Source organism: Myxine glutinosa, chromosome 8 (assembly GCF_964187855.1).
Source record: "Myxine glutinosa chromosome 8, kmMyxGlut1.1, whole genome shotgun sequence".
NCBI classification, from domain to species: domain Eukaryota; kingdom Metazoa; phylum Chordata; class Myxini; order Myxiniformes; family Myxinidae; genus Myxine; species Myxine glutinosa.
Genome location: NC_136268.1, coordinates 68443271 through 68459968, shown reverse-complemented (window position 1 = coordinate 68459968; position 16698 = coordinate 68443271). Strand labels below are relative to the sequence as shown.

The window sequence follows — 16698 nt, the reverse complement described above, 5'->3', positions numbered from 1 at the left end:
CGCTGTCTGATGATATGGACCAACTTCTATCTACTCATCCCAACTCTCTCTTCCTCATATGTGGTGATTTCAACTGTCATCATGCCAGTTGGCTGGGTGTGGGTACCTCTCTCACCAGCCATGGCTCCTCAGCAAAGGACTTCTGCGACTCACTGGGACTGACACAATCTGTCAATTTCCCGACCCGGATCTCAGTCAACGGAACATCTTCTCTTCTGGACTTGGTTATGACTAACTTCCCTGAAAATGTCTGCTGCTCTTCTTCTGCTCCGATCGGATCATCTGATCATGTCCTTGTTAAAGTGGACATCTCTCTGACCATCCTCAGGGAGCCTGCTCAGCATCGACGAGTCTGGCATTTCACTCAGGCCAACTGGCACGGTCTTCAAGCAGCCATCAATCATCTGGACTGGTCTCCCATCTCTACCACCTCTGACATCAACTCATCCTGGGAATTCTTCCAAAGTAAATTGCTCTCTCTCATGCACAGATTTATCCCATCTCGTCTTCAGTTGTCATACCCTTCCTCCCGTCCATGGTACACGGAATCTTGTGGTGAGGCTGTTGCCCAGAAACAACTTGCCTTTGTCTCCTGGAAAGCAAATCCAACGGAAGGAAATCTCATTTCCTTTCACAAAGCCCGAAACAAGTGTGTGTCCACCCTCAGGAGAGCCAGGAAACAATATCTCTCCGTTGTCATGACCGAACTCTCTTATCTGTCTCCCTCTTCCAAATCCTGGTGGCGTCTGGTCAAATCAGTTTCTGGTGTTTGTTCCCCCTCCATCCCCTCCCTTACCTCAAACGGCTACACAGCTGACTCCGCACGTGAAAAAGCTGAATGCCTCAACTCTGTGTTTGCCTCTAAATCTTGTGTCCCAAACCCATCCCTCTCTGTACCCACCATACCCAGTCGTACCCTGTTGCTCCTGGACTCCGTGTCCTTTCCTCCTGACAAGGTGGAAAAGTTTCTGTCAACCCTCGACTCTGATTCTGCAACTGGACCCGACGGCATCAGCCCACGGGTCCTAAAATCCTGCTCTGCTGCTCTATCTCACCCTCTCTCTGTTCTCTTCACCCTCTCTTTTGCTCAAGGTCAACTGCCATCTGCTTGGAAATCAGCCAACATCACCGCTTTGCACAAAAAAGGTGCAAAAACAGATCCTAGCAACTACAGACCAATCAGCCTTCTCCCAATTATCAGCAAAGTCATGGAATCCATCATTGCTTCGGATATGAAATCTTTCCTCTTCTCCAATGGCTTGATCTCTGATCATCAATTTGGTTTCAGACCAGGTCACTCTACTCTGGACATGCTGCTTCTGCTGTCTCAACAATGGATGGAGGTCCTCAATGCCAAACAGGAAATTAGAGCTGTCTCCCTCGACATATCACGTGCCTTCGACACGGTCTGGCACCCCGCTCTGCTCACCAAACTCTCCTCCTTTGGTATCCATGGAAATCTCCACGCATGGCTGGCGGACTTCCTCTCTAGTCGTCGTCAACGTGTGGCCCTGAATGGGTTTCTCTCATCTCCTCCTCCTGTTCAGGCTGGAGTTCCCCAAGGCAGTGTTCTGGGCCCCGTGCTTTTTCTGGTCTTCATCAATGATCTCTCTGACTCTCTCGAAAATCCTCTCTATCTCTTTGCTGATGACTCCACTCTCTGCCGCTCCATTCCTCTTCCCTCAGATCGGCAGTCTGCTGCCTCCTCACTCTCTGAAGACCTGGACAAAATCACAGACTGGTCAAACAAGTGGAACATGTCTTTCAATCCTGACAAATCTCACACTCTTACTATGTCTCTCCGAAAAGATCGACTGGACAACCCTCCCATCTACTTTCTCAACAATCCTCTCCAAGAAGTTCTGTCGCTCAAGATTTTGGGTCTCACTATCTGCCATGATCTTTCTTGGGAAAACCACATTTCCAAGCTGGCCTCCAAAGCCAGTCGCCGACTGGGCATCCTCCGTCGTGCGAAGTCCTTCCTCGGCACACCTGAGCTCCTCACCACATACAAGGCTTTCATCCGCAGCTCAATGGAATACTGTTCTCCCCTATGGGCCGGTGCTCCTGCCTCACACCTAGCTCGGCTTCACGCTGTTGAAACCAAAGCTTTCAGAATTATTGGAATCTCCCGCGATGAAGCTATCTCTGAGGGCCTTTCACTCACTCACCGCAGGCAGGTAGGTGGTCTTTCTGTCTTCTACCGACTCCTCTCCGGCCTTGCACCCCCAGCTCTCTCTGTGCTCTGTCCCCCAAATATTCCTACAGGTCGCACAAGATCTGCCAGCAACCCTCTGATGGTTAAACTGCCGAAATCTCGGCTCTCTGCTCACCTTCACTCTTTCATTCCTCTTTTCTCCCGCCTCTGGAACAAACTCCCTCACTCCCTTCAATCCCACTCCTCCCTCCAGGTCTTTAAAACAGCTGTTCACCACCATCTCTTATCTTCCCCCATCCAAAACCTTGATCTTTTCTACCCCCGCTAATTCACCCCAGATCCACCTTGTTTGAAATTCCAACTTCTTTCCTGGAAGTCCTGGCAGTGTCCATATGTTTTATACCTCTCCCACCGCCCCCTTCCCACGCCCCCCCCCCCCAAAGCCCTCGCCCTCTCTCAGATCTCTCGATGTCTCCATGTCTCTCGGTCCCTGCTCTCAAATGTTGTGTTTGTGTCCTTCCCCCTCTCTCCCCATCTTGTCTACCGCTCCCTATGTTATATGTTTTATGTGTCGGTTTGTCTTTCTGTGTGATTAATGTTCGCTCTTTCACGAGCCTCGATCTTGTATACAACAAAAAAAAAAAAAAAAAAAAAAAAACGTGAGAACAATGAAATGCGCCAAAATCTATACCCTATATTGGAATCCCACACACCGGACTTCGAAAACACACAAAGGATTATATAAATAAAAGAATCGTTGTGTTTGTAGAATGCGAGCTTATCTGTCTGGATGTAGCGTCCATCAGGAATCGTCCAGGCTCTGGTGCTCACGCTCCGTCAGGTCTCACTGCGCGCCTCGCTCGCCCGTGAATGCCAGGGAGGAGAATAGACGGCGCTCCAACGTTTCCCCAACGTCTGTCGTAACGCAGGCACTTGTGGATCGCAAAGGAAGAGGTCCAACTGGGAACGAAAGGCAAACAGGGAAGAGGTCCAAATGGACACGAAAAGCAAGGGCAGAAGTGAGGTCCGGGCAGGAAAGAAGCCAAAGCGAGAAGGGCTAAAATGCCAGCGAGCCAGTTGTTTTATCACTCGTTCTCTGACGTCAGTTCTCTTCCTCTGCCAATCAGTGCCTCCCTTCCTTGTGACCTTTCGCGTCTTTACACATCACCGGCGCTTCTCCTCCAACCAATGAGGAGCTTCTTACCCGTCTTTTCGCGCCCTCCTCACTGATTGGCCAAGCGCCTTTGGTGTGACATCATCGTGTGGCACGTTCTTCATCTTCCCTACCCTCCAATCAGCGACCTGCCTCCAACTCGCCCCTCCCCCTTGTCAATCACGAGTTCTCCTGGGCGTGGCTCTCGGCCTGCCTATGCGATGTTTGTTTTCATGCCGGCGTTGTATGCGGCCACTTCCGGTCTGTTCTTCCTGAAGTCATTGTGGCGGCGGGGGAATTATTTAATGTGTGGTGCGCTATTGGGCCTAACTAATGTATGTGATGTGTTGCAATGAGGGACAATGGATAAACCACAGAGGTTTGACTCACCGGGGAATTAGCTTAGTCCCTATTCTACCTATCACCCGATCATCCTCGTATGATCACAGGTATACACTTAATCCAACAGATTGGGCTAACAGAACTTATTATAGGTGAGGTTTCCCTATCATGACAGACAAAGCACCTACCTATGCAGATCTACCTGGATCTACATATGCCCTACCCAACTAACATAACATTATTAGCTTGTCCCCCATGCAGGGGGATATGGTGTGTGTGTGTGTGTGTGTGTGTGTGTGTGTGTGTGTGTGTGTGTGTGTGTGTGTGTGTGTGTGTGTGTGTGTGTGTGTGTGTGTGTGTGTGTGTGCGCGTGTGTGTGCGCGTGCGCTGCAAGTGCTGCACATGCTGCAACGTTTTTACCATTTGAGCTTTTGTTATGAAATTTGCAACAAAGCTTTATTATGAAAATATGGAGTAGAAAAAAATAATAATTTTGTTAAAATGTCAGGTTCACCTGAAAATCACCTGAAATCATAAATTTTCATCCAATTCACCAGAAATTTTAATTTATCATTTGAGTTTTGTCATTAAATTTTCAACTAAGCTTTATCATGAGAATATGGAGAAGGTCAAATCTCAGCGTCACATAAAATCGTTAATTTTCATCCAAATAAACTGAAATTTTAAGAATTTGGATATTAGGTCACTGAATTGGTTCACTAATGAAAAGTGAGAAGCCAATTGCTTTTTGTTTTTTTGTTTTTTTTATATCAAAAGGCCAAAGTTCAAGGTTGCATAAAATCATAAATTTTCATTTGATTGACTTGAAATTTGAGCAGGGTTTGCATATTGGGTCACTGAAGTATATTTCTTTTGAGGTCAAAGGTTAAGGCCGCCAAAAATTGTCAATTTTTGTTAGCTGTTTTCGTCATGTTTAGCATATGATAGAAGAAGGCTGAATACAATGCAGATGCGAACGGGCTTTGCATTTTCAAATGCTTTCTAGTTTTTGTTATTATTCTCGTTATTATTCAAGTTCTGCAGATTTTTGTGAAACAACTTTAGAAAAAACTGTGATAGCTGGCTATGCCAATTTGCACATGTACGAGTATATAAGTACACCTTTGGAACTTGGTTCTAACTGATTTTGTTTTTTGAATTTTGTCCGTTTTTGATGGCCATCTTGGATGATGTCCGAAACATAAAACAATCATCCTCTCAAAAGTTACTGAACCGATTGCCATGAAATTTGGCAGACAGTTAAAGCACCCAGAGGCAGAATTATTTGTGAGTTTGAAGCTTCTGCTCCAAAAACTACAGAAGTTAACTATTGGTTGAATATGTTCCGTAATTACAAAACACTGAAATTTGATCAAAGAAGTAGCTTACGCTATGTAGTTTGGCCTACTGACTTTGAATGGGCCACAAAGAGCAACATATTTCACATATTGTTTTCCTGCTGACGATGGATTTGAGCTCAGTTTTCGCAGAATATGTCTAAATGGGGCTCCAGGTGGGTGGCAGATTCAGACTGCTTGGAAGCCGACAGCACTACTCACAGTTCTGGTTATTATGATTATTATTGGAGGAGCTCGGCATCCTGGCTGGTCCCCTTTTACAATACCTTCACCACCAAAGAGATGAATGAATGAATGAATGATCGTTTTAAGGCCATTTTCCCCGCTAGAGCGGGGGTTAGCCTTGCGGGCCCCATGACAATCATGGTTCCATGTTTGAGGCATGTTTTTATGGCCGGATGCCCTTCCTGACGCCAACCCTTGGTCACGCTCTTCGATGCGCAGGGATACGGTGTACCTATTCTAAATCGGGGTACACACCGGGATCATTCATCCCAGCAAGCTGGTACTCAATTTGCCGACCTCGGAAGGATGACAGGCTGAGTCAACCCCCCTGGTGTTAATTCAGCGATCGACCGGGATTCGAACCCAAGATCCTAGGATCCCAAGCCGGCACCCTAACCGCTAAGCCAACACCACCAAAGAGATGGATGTAGGTTATGTTTTCACCCCTGTTTGTTTGTCTCTTTGTCTGTGAGCACGATATATCAAAACGTCATGGACGGACTCGGACGAAACTTGGTTGACAGGTTGGGTGTATGACAAGAACGAATTAATTAGATTTTAGGGAACCCGGATACAATTTTTTTTTAAATTTATAAAGGTTTACAGAGTTAGTTTTTCAACATAATTACAGGGTTAATTCTGCCACAAAGGAAGGTGAAGGGAGATGTTCAATATCCAGGAAGTACAGAGGAATTGCACTCCTAAGTCATGGAATAAAGGTGCTGGAGATGAGTCTGGAAGGAAGGATAAGGAAAAGTGTGGAGATGGAGATCGGAGAAGAACAGCAGGAGTTTAGAAAGGGTAGGGAGACAATGAATGGGGGTTTCACCCTGATGCAGCTGGTGAAGAAGAGGTTGCAGGTGCAAGGTGAGATGGCATTGGGATTTATGGACCTGGAGAAGACATACGACACTGTCCGGAGAGAGATGGTGATGGCGACATTGAGATGGATGCGAGTGCCGGAAGCAGAAGTTAGGTTGGTGGAAGGCATGTACAAGTGAATGTAGGGAAGAGTTTTTTTCCCAACGTTCAAGTAGTTTTGTGATACCGTCACGATATAACTTACTGTGTGTCCTGCCAACTTGACCAGCGCTTCACAGTGGCCTTGACATCATCGTCGGAAGAAAAATGTTCTCAATGAAGGTGTTCCTTAGGTTTGGGGAAAAGATTAAGTCGCTGCTGATGATCCTTCGTGGCGGGACTCCATTGATGGTCTATTACTCTCAGGATCATTATTCGCACCAAATTGTCATCTCCGGTCAGTCACCCCAACTCTCTTTTCCAGCGCTTCATGCTTTTCAGCCCTCTGCCATCTTGACTAAAATACATTTCAGACATCTAGTGTCAGAATCACAAAACTTCGCACCCATGGTTGGGACGAACTAATGTGCAGACTGCACTGATTCATTCGAATATCTTTACCTGTTTTGGAGAAAAATATTATTATAAACACACCCCATATTAAACATTCAAAGATGTGAATATGTTTTAAAGGGTATCGATCAAAAGTATCGACACAGTATATTCATTCATACTTCCATCAAAAAAGCTGTGAATGAAATTCATTGGGTTATAAAGATGCAAATATAGACCAGGAACAACCATAATTCAAAGTCATAATGATACAGACTACCGGCCATGTCTACTCTACTTGTGCAGAACATTTGTGGATTGAATTAGGACATGCTGCTGAACTTTGCACAAGAGATGTTGTAACAGAAGTTGTTTGCCCCCACCTTGACAGGGTCGAATTGAAATGTGGGTTGATATATTCCCAAAAGACATGCCCAGTCCTGGCCCCCCTGTTGACATCTCTCCGCGAAAACCGAAAGGGTGAGATGTACCAAGACTTACTTGTTTCATACCGTAGAAAATGAATAATTGGTTGTTAATAATATTCCCTTCACTGTCCCGTCTCTCCTTCATCAACACCAACTTTCTCAACCGACAATACTCCTGCATTTTAACTTGTATTGTCTTCATAACAATTGACTTTTACACTCATTCCCTCTGTCCTTCCTATTCACCATTGCAAGAATTGTATTTTCCTTTAACTCATTCCAATCCAACAGGCTTCGTTTGACAAATTTCCATCTCTTAATCCTAATCCCTCTTTCATTTATTATAATCATACATTTCATTCCCAATTTTACCTCTCCAGTTACACCCTGAGAGTCATTATCTGGAATACGTCGGAAGTCACTCTTTCCGACGTGAACTTCATCACCGGTGAAGCTTCGAGTGACATATATGTCCGGGGGTATGTAAACTGCCTCATCCTTATTTTCACTCCACGTTTTATAATCATGTCTGTTTCTCTCTTCCTTCTGTCTTTCTTTTCCCTTTCTATCCCACTCTTGCACGCTACGATGCAGCTACGAGCTGCGCGTAATTATTTGGAACACGGATGATGTTGTGTTGGAGGACGATGCCTTCATGACAGGAGAGAAGATGTCAGACATTTATGTCAGAGGGTAAAAAAAGCATGCCAGGATAGGTGACGAGCCAAAGTTTCCTACTCGGAGAATGCCGCTTGGTGTTGTGTTGTGATCGTTACTTTGATGCATTATATTTTGACCCTTTGTGCTGACAACACCATTTTCTCTACTCCAACAATTTCTCCAAACAAACTATTGAAAATTTTCAATGCATTGTTACCTGGAAGTACACTGATGTTCTAATCGGTTTCTCAAAAGGATGTGATATATTTTTTGTACAAACATCCTTTAGCATATTTGAAAATCTACAAATTTTTAAATGGTGAAAAATTGAGTACATTTTTATTCTCACAAAGATTCAGCAATAGATAACCATGAAACCTTTTGCATGAAATACTAGAGAGGTCATAGAACACCTTACCCCGTACAGTCTTGAGAAAAAGGCCATAGGAAAGGTCTTTTAAACTCTTGTTTTGCATTTCTGAGCATGATTTATATTTCCTATGAGCCGCTATTTTGTCTGAATCTCAAAATTCCCCAACACTGAAAGGGCGAGTGGCACATTTGATTGGTTGAGATGGCCTAAATGGTATAATACTTTGTCCAAGTACTACGAAACAGGGGTTTTTAGGAAGTGGCAAGATGGCAATTTACAGTGTTCAAGTATATAATTCAATTTAAATGAAATAAAAGTTTTACAGGCTGTAGAAAAAAAAAGAAAATTTTTCTTGAAGTTTACCACCGTTGATGCACCGTCTTTTACACCACCTTATTTGACACGTTCAATTAGTTCTTTGTGCCTGTTATTTTGTTCTTTTTCACTTTATAGGCTCCCTAAAAACAGTAACTTTCCTGTTTGTAATGGTTTTCAATTTTGCTTCACTGCGAGACAGTCAGACAGACTTCAACAATGACCTTGCTCCTCTCTCTGCCTGTGCATGCTCAGGATGAGATTCCGTATAATTTGCCAAATTCATAGCCAAATTACTGCTGAACTGCAGGTTTGTATTCCGATTCATGTTCCGATTCGTGGTCGAGTGTTCAAAATTCAATTAAAATTAAGTAGTCTCTCGATTATAGCCTGTGGTCTGTAGACAGGCAGGCAGACAGACAGACAAAGCTTCACGCATGTGGAGTAAAAAAAAGAGTATATTCTGAGCTCAATTTAAAAGTTTTTTTTCATTCGAGGAAAACTTCATTCGCAGAAATTTTCGGTACACTTGGGTAATGAGCTGAATGAATGGCGCTGCACGCAATAGTTGTGCGGAGGATTCGCTTGTGAAGATATAAATTCGCGGAGAAGCTTTGTGTTGGCAAATGTCACCATTCCAAATGCTAAAGGCTGTGCCACTCCATGCACGATCCATTTTGTCAGGGTGCATCTACGGTAACCATGTCATCACATCAATATTGATTCTATGCTGCCTGCAGGTGCCCTTTTTGTCCTTCCTATTCACCTTTTTGATTTCACCTATTCACCTATTCACCTTCCAGTGATTCCTTTTTGTTTTTTTCTTGGAAATTGCATGAGTTGCCTGCATGTATAACACTCTCATGTCTTAATGAATGTTTCTTTTATGAACTTCACCTGAACTTGCTTGCTTGATGATCTATGCTGTCTTCCCATTCGGAATTGGTATTCCTCAATCTTCCAAGTTTTGCTTCACTGCAGGTGGCTCCAAGGCCCACAGGTGGACAAACAAGACACTGACGTGCACTATAGTTCTCTGACCGGTGAGGGCAACTTCAACTGGCGTTTCGTCTTCCCATTTGACTACCTGCTTGCTGAGGAGAAAATTATCGTTTCGAAGAAGGAATCGTTATTTTCATGGGATGAAACGGAGTACAAAATCCCGGCACGGCTTACTCTCCAAGTGTGGGATGCTGACCACTTTTCCTCCGATGATTTCCTGGGTAGGACATTTTATTTCCATATATCACTTTTTAGTAAGGGCATTTTATGAGAAATTTCACAAATCTGTTAACTAAATTGTTACCAAAAAATTTCTTCACCAATATGTTTGTAAAGGTGTGTAATAACATGTGTTAAAATGTTGAAGTTCAACTCCCGTGGGAAACCCAGAAAAAAAGCTGTTGAATTCGGGTACCGAAAAATTATTTTCGAGAATTTTTTTTTTTTTAAATCGGCCCTTAAGTAACTTATGAGGGGTCAAATAAGGGTTTTTCATGATTCTGAGTTGATTGTTAACATTTATATTTTCACTTTTACATTTACACACAAAGTAGCTTTTATTTCACATACATATATAATACTCAAGAGTTATTTCTCATTCACAATGTCAGAAGTTTCAACAGTCATTGTCTATGTCTTCTTCAGACTCAACAACATCATGACTGCAGTTTCTGCATGTAATGCCATTACAGACTCCACAGGCCGAGATGCACGTGACCCCATTCTTCTTGCAGCTGCATCGCCGGTTGCTGCAATCTCCCTGACAATTACAGCTCGTGAACTGCAATAGCTCCTCAGGAGCCGTGGGGTCCAGTGTTGGAACTGGCTCATACCCATGCACACCTATTGTCCATCCATAGTCACTGGGGTTCAGAGACATGCTCTGTAGAAGGATCCAGTCCCGGGTCTGCAGGTAGGCACGGAGTGAATGTTGTGCAGCTGCACCCTCTGTTGGAGGTGTGGCAATACTCCAGACCGAGGTCGACAGGCCTTAATAAAATTCTGCCCCCAAACGGCAACTCTTTCGTCTGTCTTGACAATCAGTCTCAAGAACATCTGAAGGCTTGCAGGAACAAGTGTCAGCTGACGATCGATGTCAGTCATACTGTGTGTGGTGGGGTATGACTTTGGACCTAAATCAATCAAGGCAATATCATTGGATATGAACTTGAGTGCCGTCTTTATGATCTGCGTCTTCTCATCTCCATGGTCAAGATTAGCATGATGCTCTCGCAGAATATTGTCGGTGCCATCTTTGAGACAGAGTACATCTGCCCTTCTTTCCTGTGTTGTGAAATACAAGGTGTCTTAGTATTTTTCTAGAAGTTTTATCTTTAGCCAATGCTTTGAATAAGAAAGGCTCTTCTCTGGTGACTGATCAAACTCCTGCAGCTTTTCATGGACTTGGTCCATGTTCATTACCCCATGCTCTAATTCTGAGTCTAACCATTCGCAGAATTCAATAAAAACTGCCTCTCGCTCCTCATCAATACTCCTCTGTCCTCTCTTCCTTTTTCCTTCCTCATCAGTCTTGGACAAACTGTCACCTCTCGCAAACATAAGTTTGCATCGCAAATGGTACAGTGTTTCTTCTGCTACCAAGTCGTTGATCCCTTCCAGGCGTCCAGTGACTTCAGTGCCCCAGTCATCCCCGCGACTCCGTGCTGTCTTCAGCAAGCTTGCCTTCAGTGTATCTGCAGTCAAATTATCTGGCACTCTGTATTTCTTTCTAGCTTGTGCTGGATTATTTTTGTAGAGCTGGGCTGGTTGGTTGCAAAGAATGCATACATCCTTATACAGGAGGTCAACTGACTGTGATCTTCTAGAACTGCAGCCAGTTGATGAACTGAACTCACAAGTAGTGCGTCTTCTCTTCAACTTTGATGACTCTTTCTCTGCCTTTGATGCTTGAGCGGACTTCTTGGTGGTTGCAACAAAGTTGTTGTACAGATCATTTTTACACTTCTGGTGGTACCTCAGCTTTCCTTCCTTTTGAGCCTCCTTCATACGTTCCACAACAGTAACATTTTCGACAGTTTCTGCTTGTTTCAATAAAGTTGAGTATCCCTTTGGAGTTGCCTGTATGAGCCTTTCAGCTGGTGTATCCGAGCGTGCACAGATGAAGCAATTGAGCACAGGTGGAGTAACGTCTTCATCCATATTGCTAGACTCCATGTCCTGCAAAGTAGAAAATGAGATATATTTAGAAATTATTTTTCCACAAAGGAGTGTCTGTGGTGAAATATAAATGTTAACAATCGACTCAGAATCATGAAAAACCCTTATTTGACCCCTCATAAGTTACTTAAGGGCCGATGAAAAAAATTAAAATTCTCGAAAATAATTTTTCGGTACCCGAATTCAACAGCTTTTTTTCTGGGTTTCCCACGGGAGTTGACCTTCAACATTTTAACACATGTTATTACACACCTTTACAAACATATTGGTGAAGAAATTTTTTGGTAACAATTTAGTTAACAGATTTTCATATGTTTCCCTTACTATTTATAATGTATGTCAACAATTATTTACCAAAAGGTATCCTGATGAGATTCAAAATTGTCCATCACAGTCTATAACAGTATAACCATCAAGTTTAATTACTTCACATTGATTCCACTGACGAACTAAAATCTTACGACTGTATGTATAATTTGGCATGTGTGTGTGTGTGTGTGTGTGTGTGTGTTTATATGTGTGTTTATATGTGTGTGTTATATGTGTGTTTATATGTGTGTTTATATGTGTGTTTGTATGCGTGTGTTTGTATGCGTGTGTTTGTATGCGTGTGTTTGTATGCGTGTGTTTGTATGCGTGTGTTTGTATGCGTGTGTGTGTATGTCATTGTGTGTGTTATTGTGTGTGTGTGTGTCATTGTGTGTGTGTCATTGTGTGTGTGTGTGTGTGTGTGTGTGTGTGTGTGTGTGTGTGTGTGTGTGTGTCATTGTGTGTGTGTGTGTGTGTGTGTGTGTGTGTGTGTGTCATTGTGTGTGTGTGTGTGTGTGTGTGTGTGTGTGTCATTGTGTGTGTGTGTGTGTGTGTGTGTGTGTGTGTGTGTGTGTGTCATTGTGTGTGTGTATTTGTGCGTGTGTGTATTTGGTTGACACAACATCACAACTTAGCCCATGAATCACAATCCTTCACCAAAGTGGGGGTGGATACTTCGAGTCCTGGGAGGGACTCCGTTCCACCTTCTAAAACTCAAATTATGGATGTGTTTGTGTGTGCATGTGTGTCTGAGTGTGCATCTCTGTGTGTGTCTATGAGTGTGTGTGTGTGTGTGTGTGTGTGTGTGTGTGTGTGTGTGTGTGTGTGTGTGTGTGTGTGTGTGTGTGTGTGTGTGTGTGTGTGTGTGTGTGTGTGTGTGTGTGTGTGTTTGGTGACGTGCAATGTAAGGTGTATAAATTATGTTTTCACTGGTAATGTAAGGTATCATATATGTCTTTTTATATAAATGAATGTGTATTAAGGATTACAAATGTATGATAATACATTAAAGCCTCTAACAAGTGAAGTAAACATCTATATCTGTAAAGCTATGCCATTAAGCTATCGATAGAGAGTTTATAAGTGAAATTGCTGGATTGACTGATTGTTTGAACTGAAGTCATGGATCTACTGATGTGGACCCAATACCTCGGTTCTATGACAATGTTTGGCTAGGTTCTGGGCAGAAAGGGTCGAAATCTTGATAAATATAATGGAGCCCAGCTGATACTTGAGGAGGTCGGAAAATTCCTCAACCAATCACCAATTACTAAAGTTCTTACATTAGATGTACAACTATTATATTGTGATTACAATAAAGTTAAGTCGAGGATCTTTGCATGTGGGAAAAAAGTAAAGGGGAAGAAAACTGCCTGTATCGTTTGTGTTGATTTCCTTGTTAATAGGGGTTAAGTCCACTGAAGGACAATTACAAGACCATCATATATGGCTTAATACCGCATCCGAGTAGGTTACCAGTACATTGGAGGACCATCAGTAAATTCCGATCAGCACGATCCCCATTGCTGGTTATTCTCAAAACATATTTGGATGGGAGTTTGGAATTTTGCCAGAGTGCGAGGAAGAGTTACTGCTATTTGCAAAAGACAGACACCATCATATCTATAACACCCACCAGCAAATGCTGGCAGATGTGTACCTGGCTCCATGTTCCATCTGGTGGATGGCACACTTTCTTATACAACACTTTGCCTGAGAAACACCAGAGTGATAGTTTATAGTCAGGTCTAGAACGGAACCCAGACAAGACAGCTCAAAGATGTTCCCCGTCATCCTGAACCATGCTTGGTTAAATCACACACAGTGGAAAAGCACATTCAAATAAATCTGTAATCTTTATAAACTAGATAAAATATATTTTGTTACTACGTATCCCAAGCGTTTTTCATGCCTTTCTCTTAATTCCCTCACCACTCACTTCACAGGTTCCATTGAACTGGATCTGAACCGATTTGCACGAGGGGCGAAATCCGCCAAACAATGCTCATTAAAGATTGTCAAAATGGATGGGTCTGTGCCGCTCAACTCCATTTTCAAGCTCAAGCGTATCAAGGGCTGGTGGCCGCTAACCTTCCGTGATGAGAACGACGAGGAGAAGCTGGCGGTACATCCATAATTTGGGATTTCTGTTTTATAATATTATCATACATCATTTGCATTCATTATTTCATTCAATTCTAAAGTATGTCAGAGCATGCAACTCAAGAAGATATCTGCATTTTTCAAGGAGAACAAATGTAGGGAGGTGGGAATTTGGGAATGAAATGCTGGGAGGTGATAGAGGGAAGGGGTAGGGTTTAAATAAAACCCTGCTTAATTCTCGAGCCCTGAAAAAGCAGGCATGCTGTTATCGACTCTCATCGATATTCTATATTACCAATAGAAATGCAAATTGTGCGATTGTGTCTGAACGGGGTCAATTTTGTAACCACAGTATGTATAATGCTGAATGATACCTCATTTAAGAGCTCTTGGGTCCGGACAGTGCATGTGTAGGTCTATACGTATCAATATTCACACAATTTCAAATTATGTGCATTTGTGTGGCTAGATTGTGTGTGCTAGATTTTTTTTTTTTTTTTGTGTGGCTAGATTGTGCACACGGGTGGTGTATAGGCTCAGCATCGCTGGTTCGTACACCTAGTAGGAATAAAAAAATAGATAACCACAAACTATTCAGTCAATTCTGTCAATGTACAAAGATTTTAAAACTGATATTATGTACAGTCGTGGCCAAAAATATTGGCACCCTTGCACATTTTTCAAATAATGCACCATTTCTTCCAGAAAATTGTTGAAATTAAAAAATATGTTGGTATCCACATATGTATTTGTTTGGTTTGCAGTGGAACAAAACAAAAATATCTGAAAAAATTACGAAATCTTATCTTGTTCCACACAGTAATCCTAAAATGGCCCAGACAATATTATTGGCACCTTTTAGAAGTTGTTAGAAATAATTAGATTTCAAGGAGGTGATTCTCCTTCACTTTGGAATTTAACTCACCTGTGGTTAGTTGCAATCCTTCGTTGCAATATAAAAATCACTCATTCAACCAGTTTGAATGGAGAAAAGGAGTCATTTTGCTGTTTTGTGTCACTGTGTGTCCCGCACTGAGCATTGAGAAAAGAAAGAAAACCAGAGAATTGTCTGGGCAGGTCAGACACAAGATTATAGCCAAGCATGGACAATCTCAAGGCTACAAGTCCATCTCCAGAGGTCTCGATGTTCCTGTGTCCACCGTACACAATGTTATCAGGAAGTTTAAGGCCCATGGCACTGTATCCAACCTCCCTGGACGTGGCCGCAAGAGAAACCTTGATCGAATATTGCAGTGAAGGATTGTTCGAATGGTCGAGAAAGCACCTTGATCAACTGCCAAACAGATTCAAGCTGAGCTTCAGGCACAAGGTACGACAGTTTCAACTCACACCATCTCTCGCCAACGTCATGAAAGGTGGTTCTCTGGTAAGAGACCCCCAACTGCTGAGAAAGCCTGACTGGAGTTTGCCATAACACACCTGACCAAGCCAAAATCCTTCTGGGAGAATGTCCTGTGGACAGATGAGGCCAAATTAGAGCTTTTTGGTAAAGTACATCATCTCTATGTTTACAGAAATCAAAATGAAGCCTTCAAAGAAAACAACACCTTCCCTACAGTCAAACATGGAGGTTCAGTGATGTTTTGGGGTTGCTGTGCTGCCTCTGGCACTGGGTGCCTTGAATGTGTGCATGGCATCATGAAATCAGGAGATTACCAAGGCGTTTTGGAGCACAATGTTGAGCCCAGTGTCAGAAAGCTGGGTCTCCATCGAAGGTCATGGGTCTTGCAGCAGGACAATGACCCCAAATACACTTCAAAAAGCACACAGGAATGGTTCAACATAAAACGCTGGACTGTTCTAAAGTGGACAGCAATGAGTCCAGATCTAAATCCCATTGAACACCTGTGGGGAGATCTGAAAAGAGCAGTTGGGAGAAGGCACCCTTAAAATCTGGGAGAACTGGAGCAATTTTCACAAGAAGAGTGGGTCTAACTGCTAATAGAGAGGTGTATGAAGCTCATTCATGGCTATGGCAAGTGATTGACTGCAGTTATTTTGTCCAAAGTATTAAGTCTAGGGTGTCAATAATTTTGTCAATGCCATTTGTTTTTATTTTCTGAATTAAAAGGATATATTAAGTTATGGATCAAAAACAAAGGTTCTGTAATATTAACAGTGAAATAAAGAATTGTGGAGACCAAATACTTTCATCAATTTCAACTTACTTTTGGAGAAAATTGTCAGTTATTTGAAAAAAGTGCAAGGGTGCCAATATTCTTGACCACGAGCTGTATTTATTTTATCGATACATTCCACTTTTATACTGCTCCGGTTTTTTAAAAACAAAGATTGAATTGTGAACAGCACTAAATTTTGCTTGTGTGATGTCAGACAATTTGAAAAACACTTCACCTTTTAATGGCTTTGACAGCTGGTGAGACCATTTGGTTTACTGAAAAAAAAATCCTTCATTTGCTGAAGTTAATTTTTTGCTGAATGTCCTTTTCACATTCATTTTTCATTCATTGAAGCATTAATTTACTGCCGAACCATTTTTACTGACCTTGCAACAACACTGGCAATTTTTCTATCGCCATATTCATTGGCTGCTGGCAATCTTTTCACCTTATAGCTTAGCATCGAGTATGAACTGGCATTGTGTTGTTGCAAAATCGTCTATGTTTCAGCCATCTTGAAGAGAGACAGAGACAGAGACAGAGACAGCGAGACAGAGAGACAGATATTGGGTGCCAGCACTCACGAAGCCATGCCATCAT

General features: G+C 42.6%; 1 protein-coding gene across 4 annotated transcripts in view; it reads left to right on the top strand.

Moving 5' to 3' along the window:
• Positions 1-16698, top strand: part of LOC137432571 (otoferlin) — a 258417-nt gene that overhangs the window by 233796 nt on the left and 7923 nt on the right. For all 4 annotated transcript variants that reach the window (XM_078783368.1, XM_068124613.2, XM_068124612.2 and 1 more), the window contains 4 exons: positions 6981-7069; positions 7398-7496; positions 9347-9588; positions 13801-13979. In XM_078783368.1, the coding sequence (XP_078639494.1) occupies positions 6981-7069; positions 7398-7496; positions 9347-9588; positions 13801-13979 (609 nt within the window). The remainder of the gene's footprint in view (positions 1-6980; positions 7070-7397; positions 7497-9346; positions 9589-13800; positions 13980-16698) is intronic.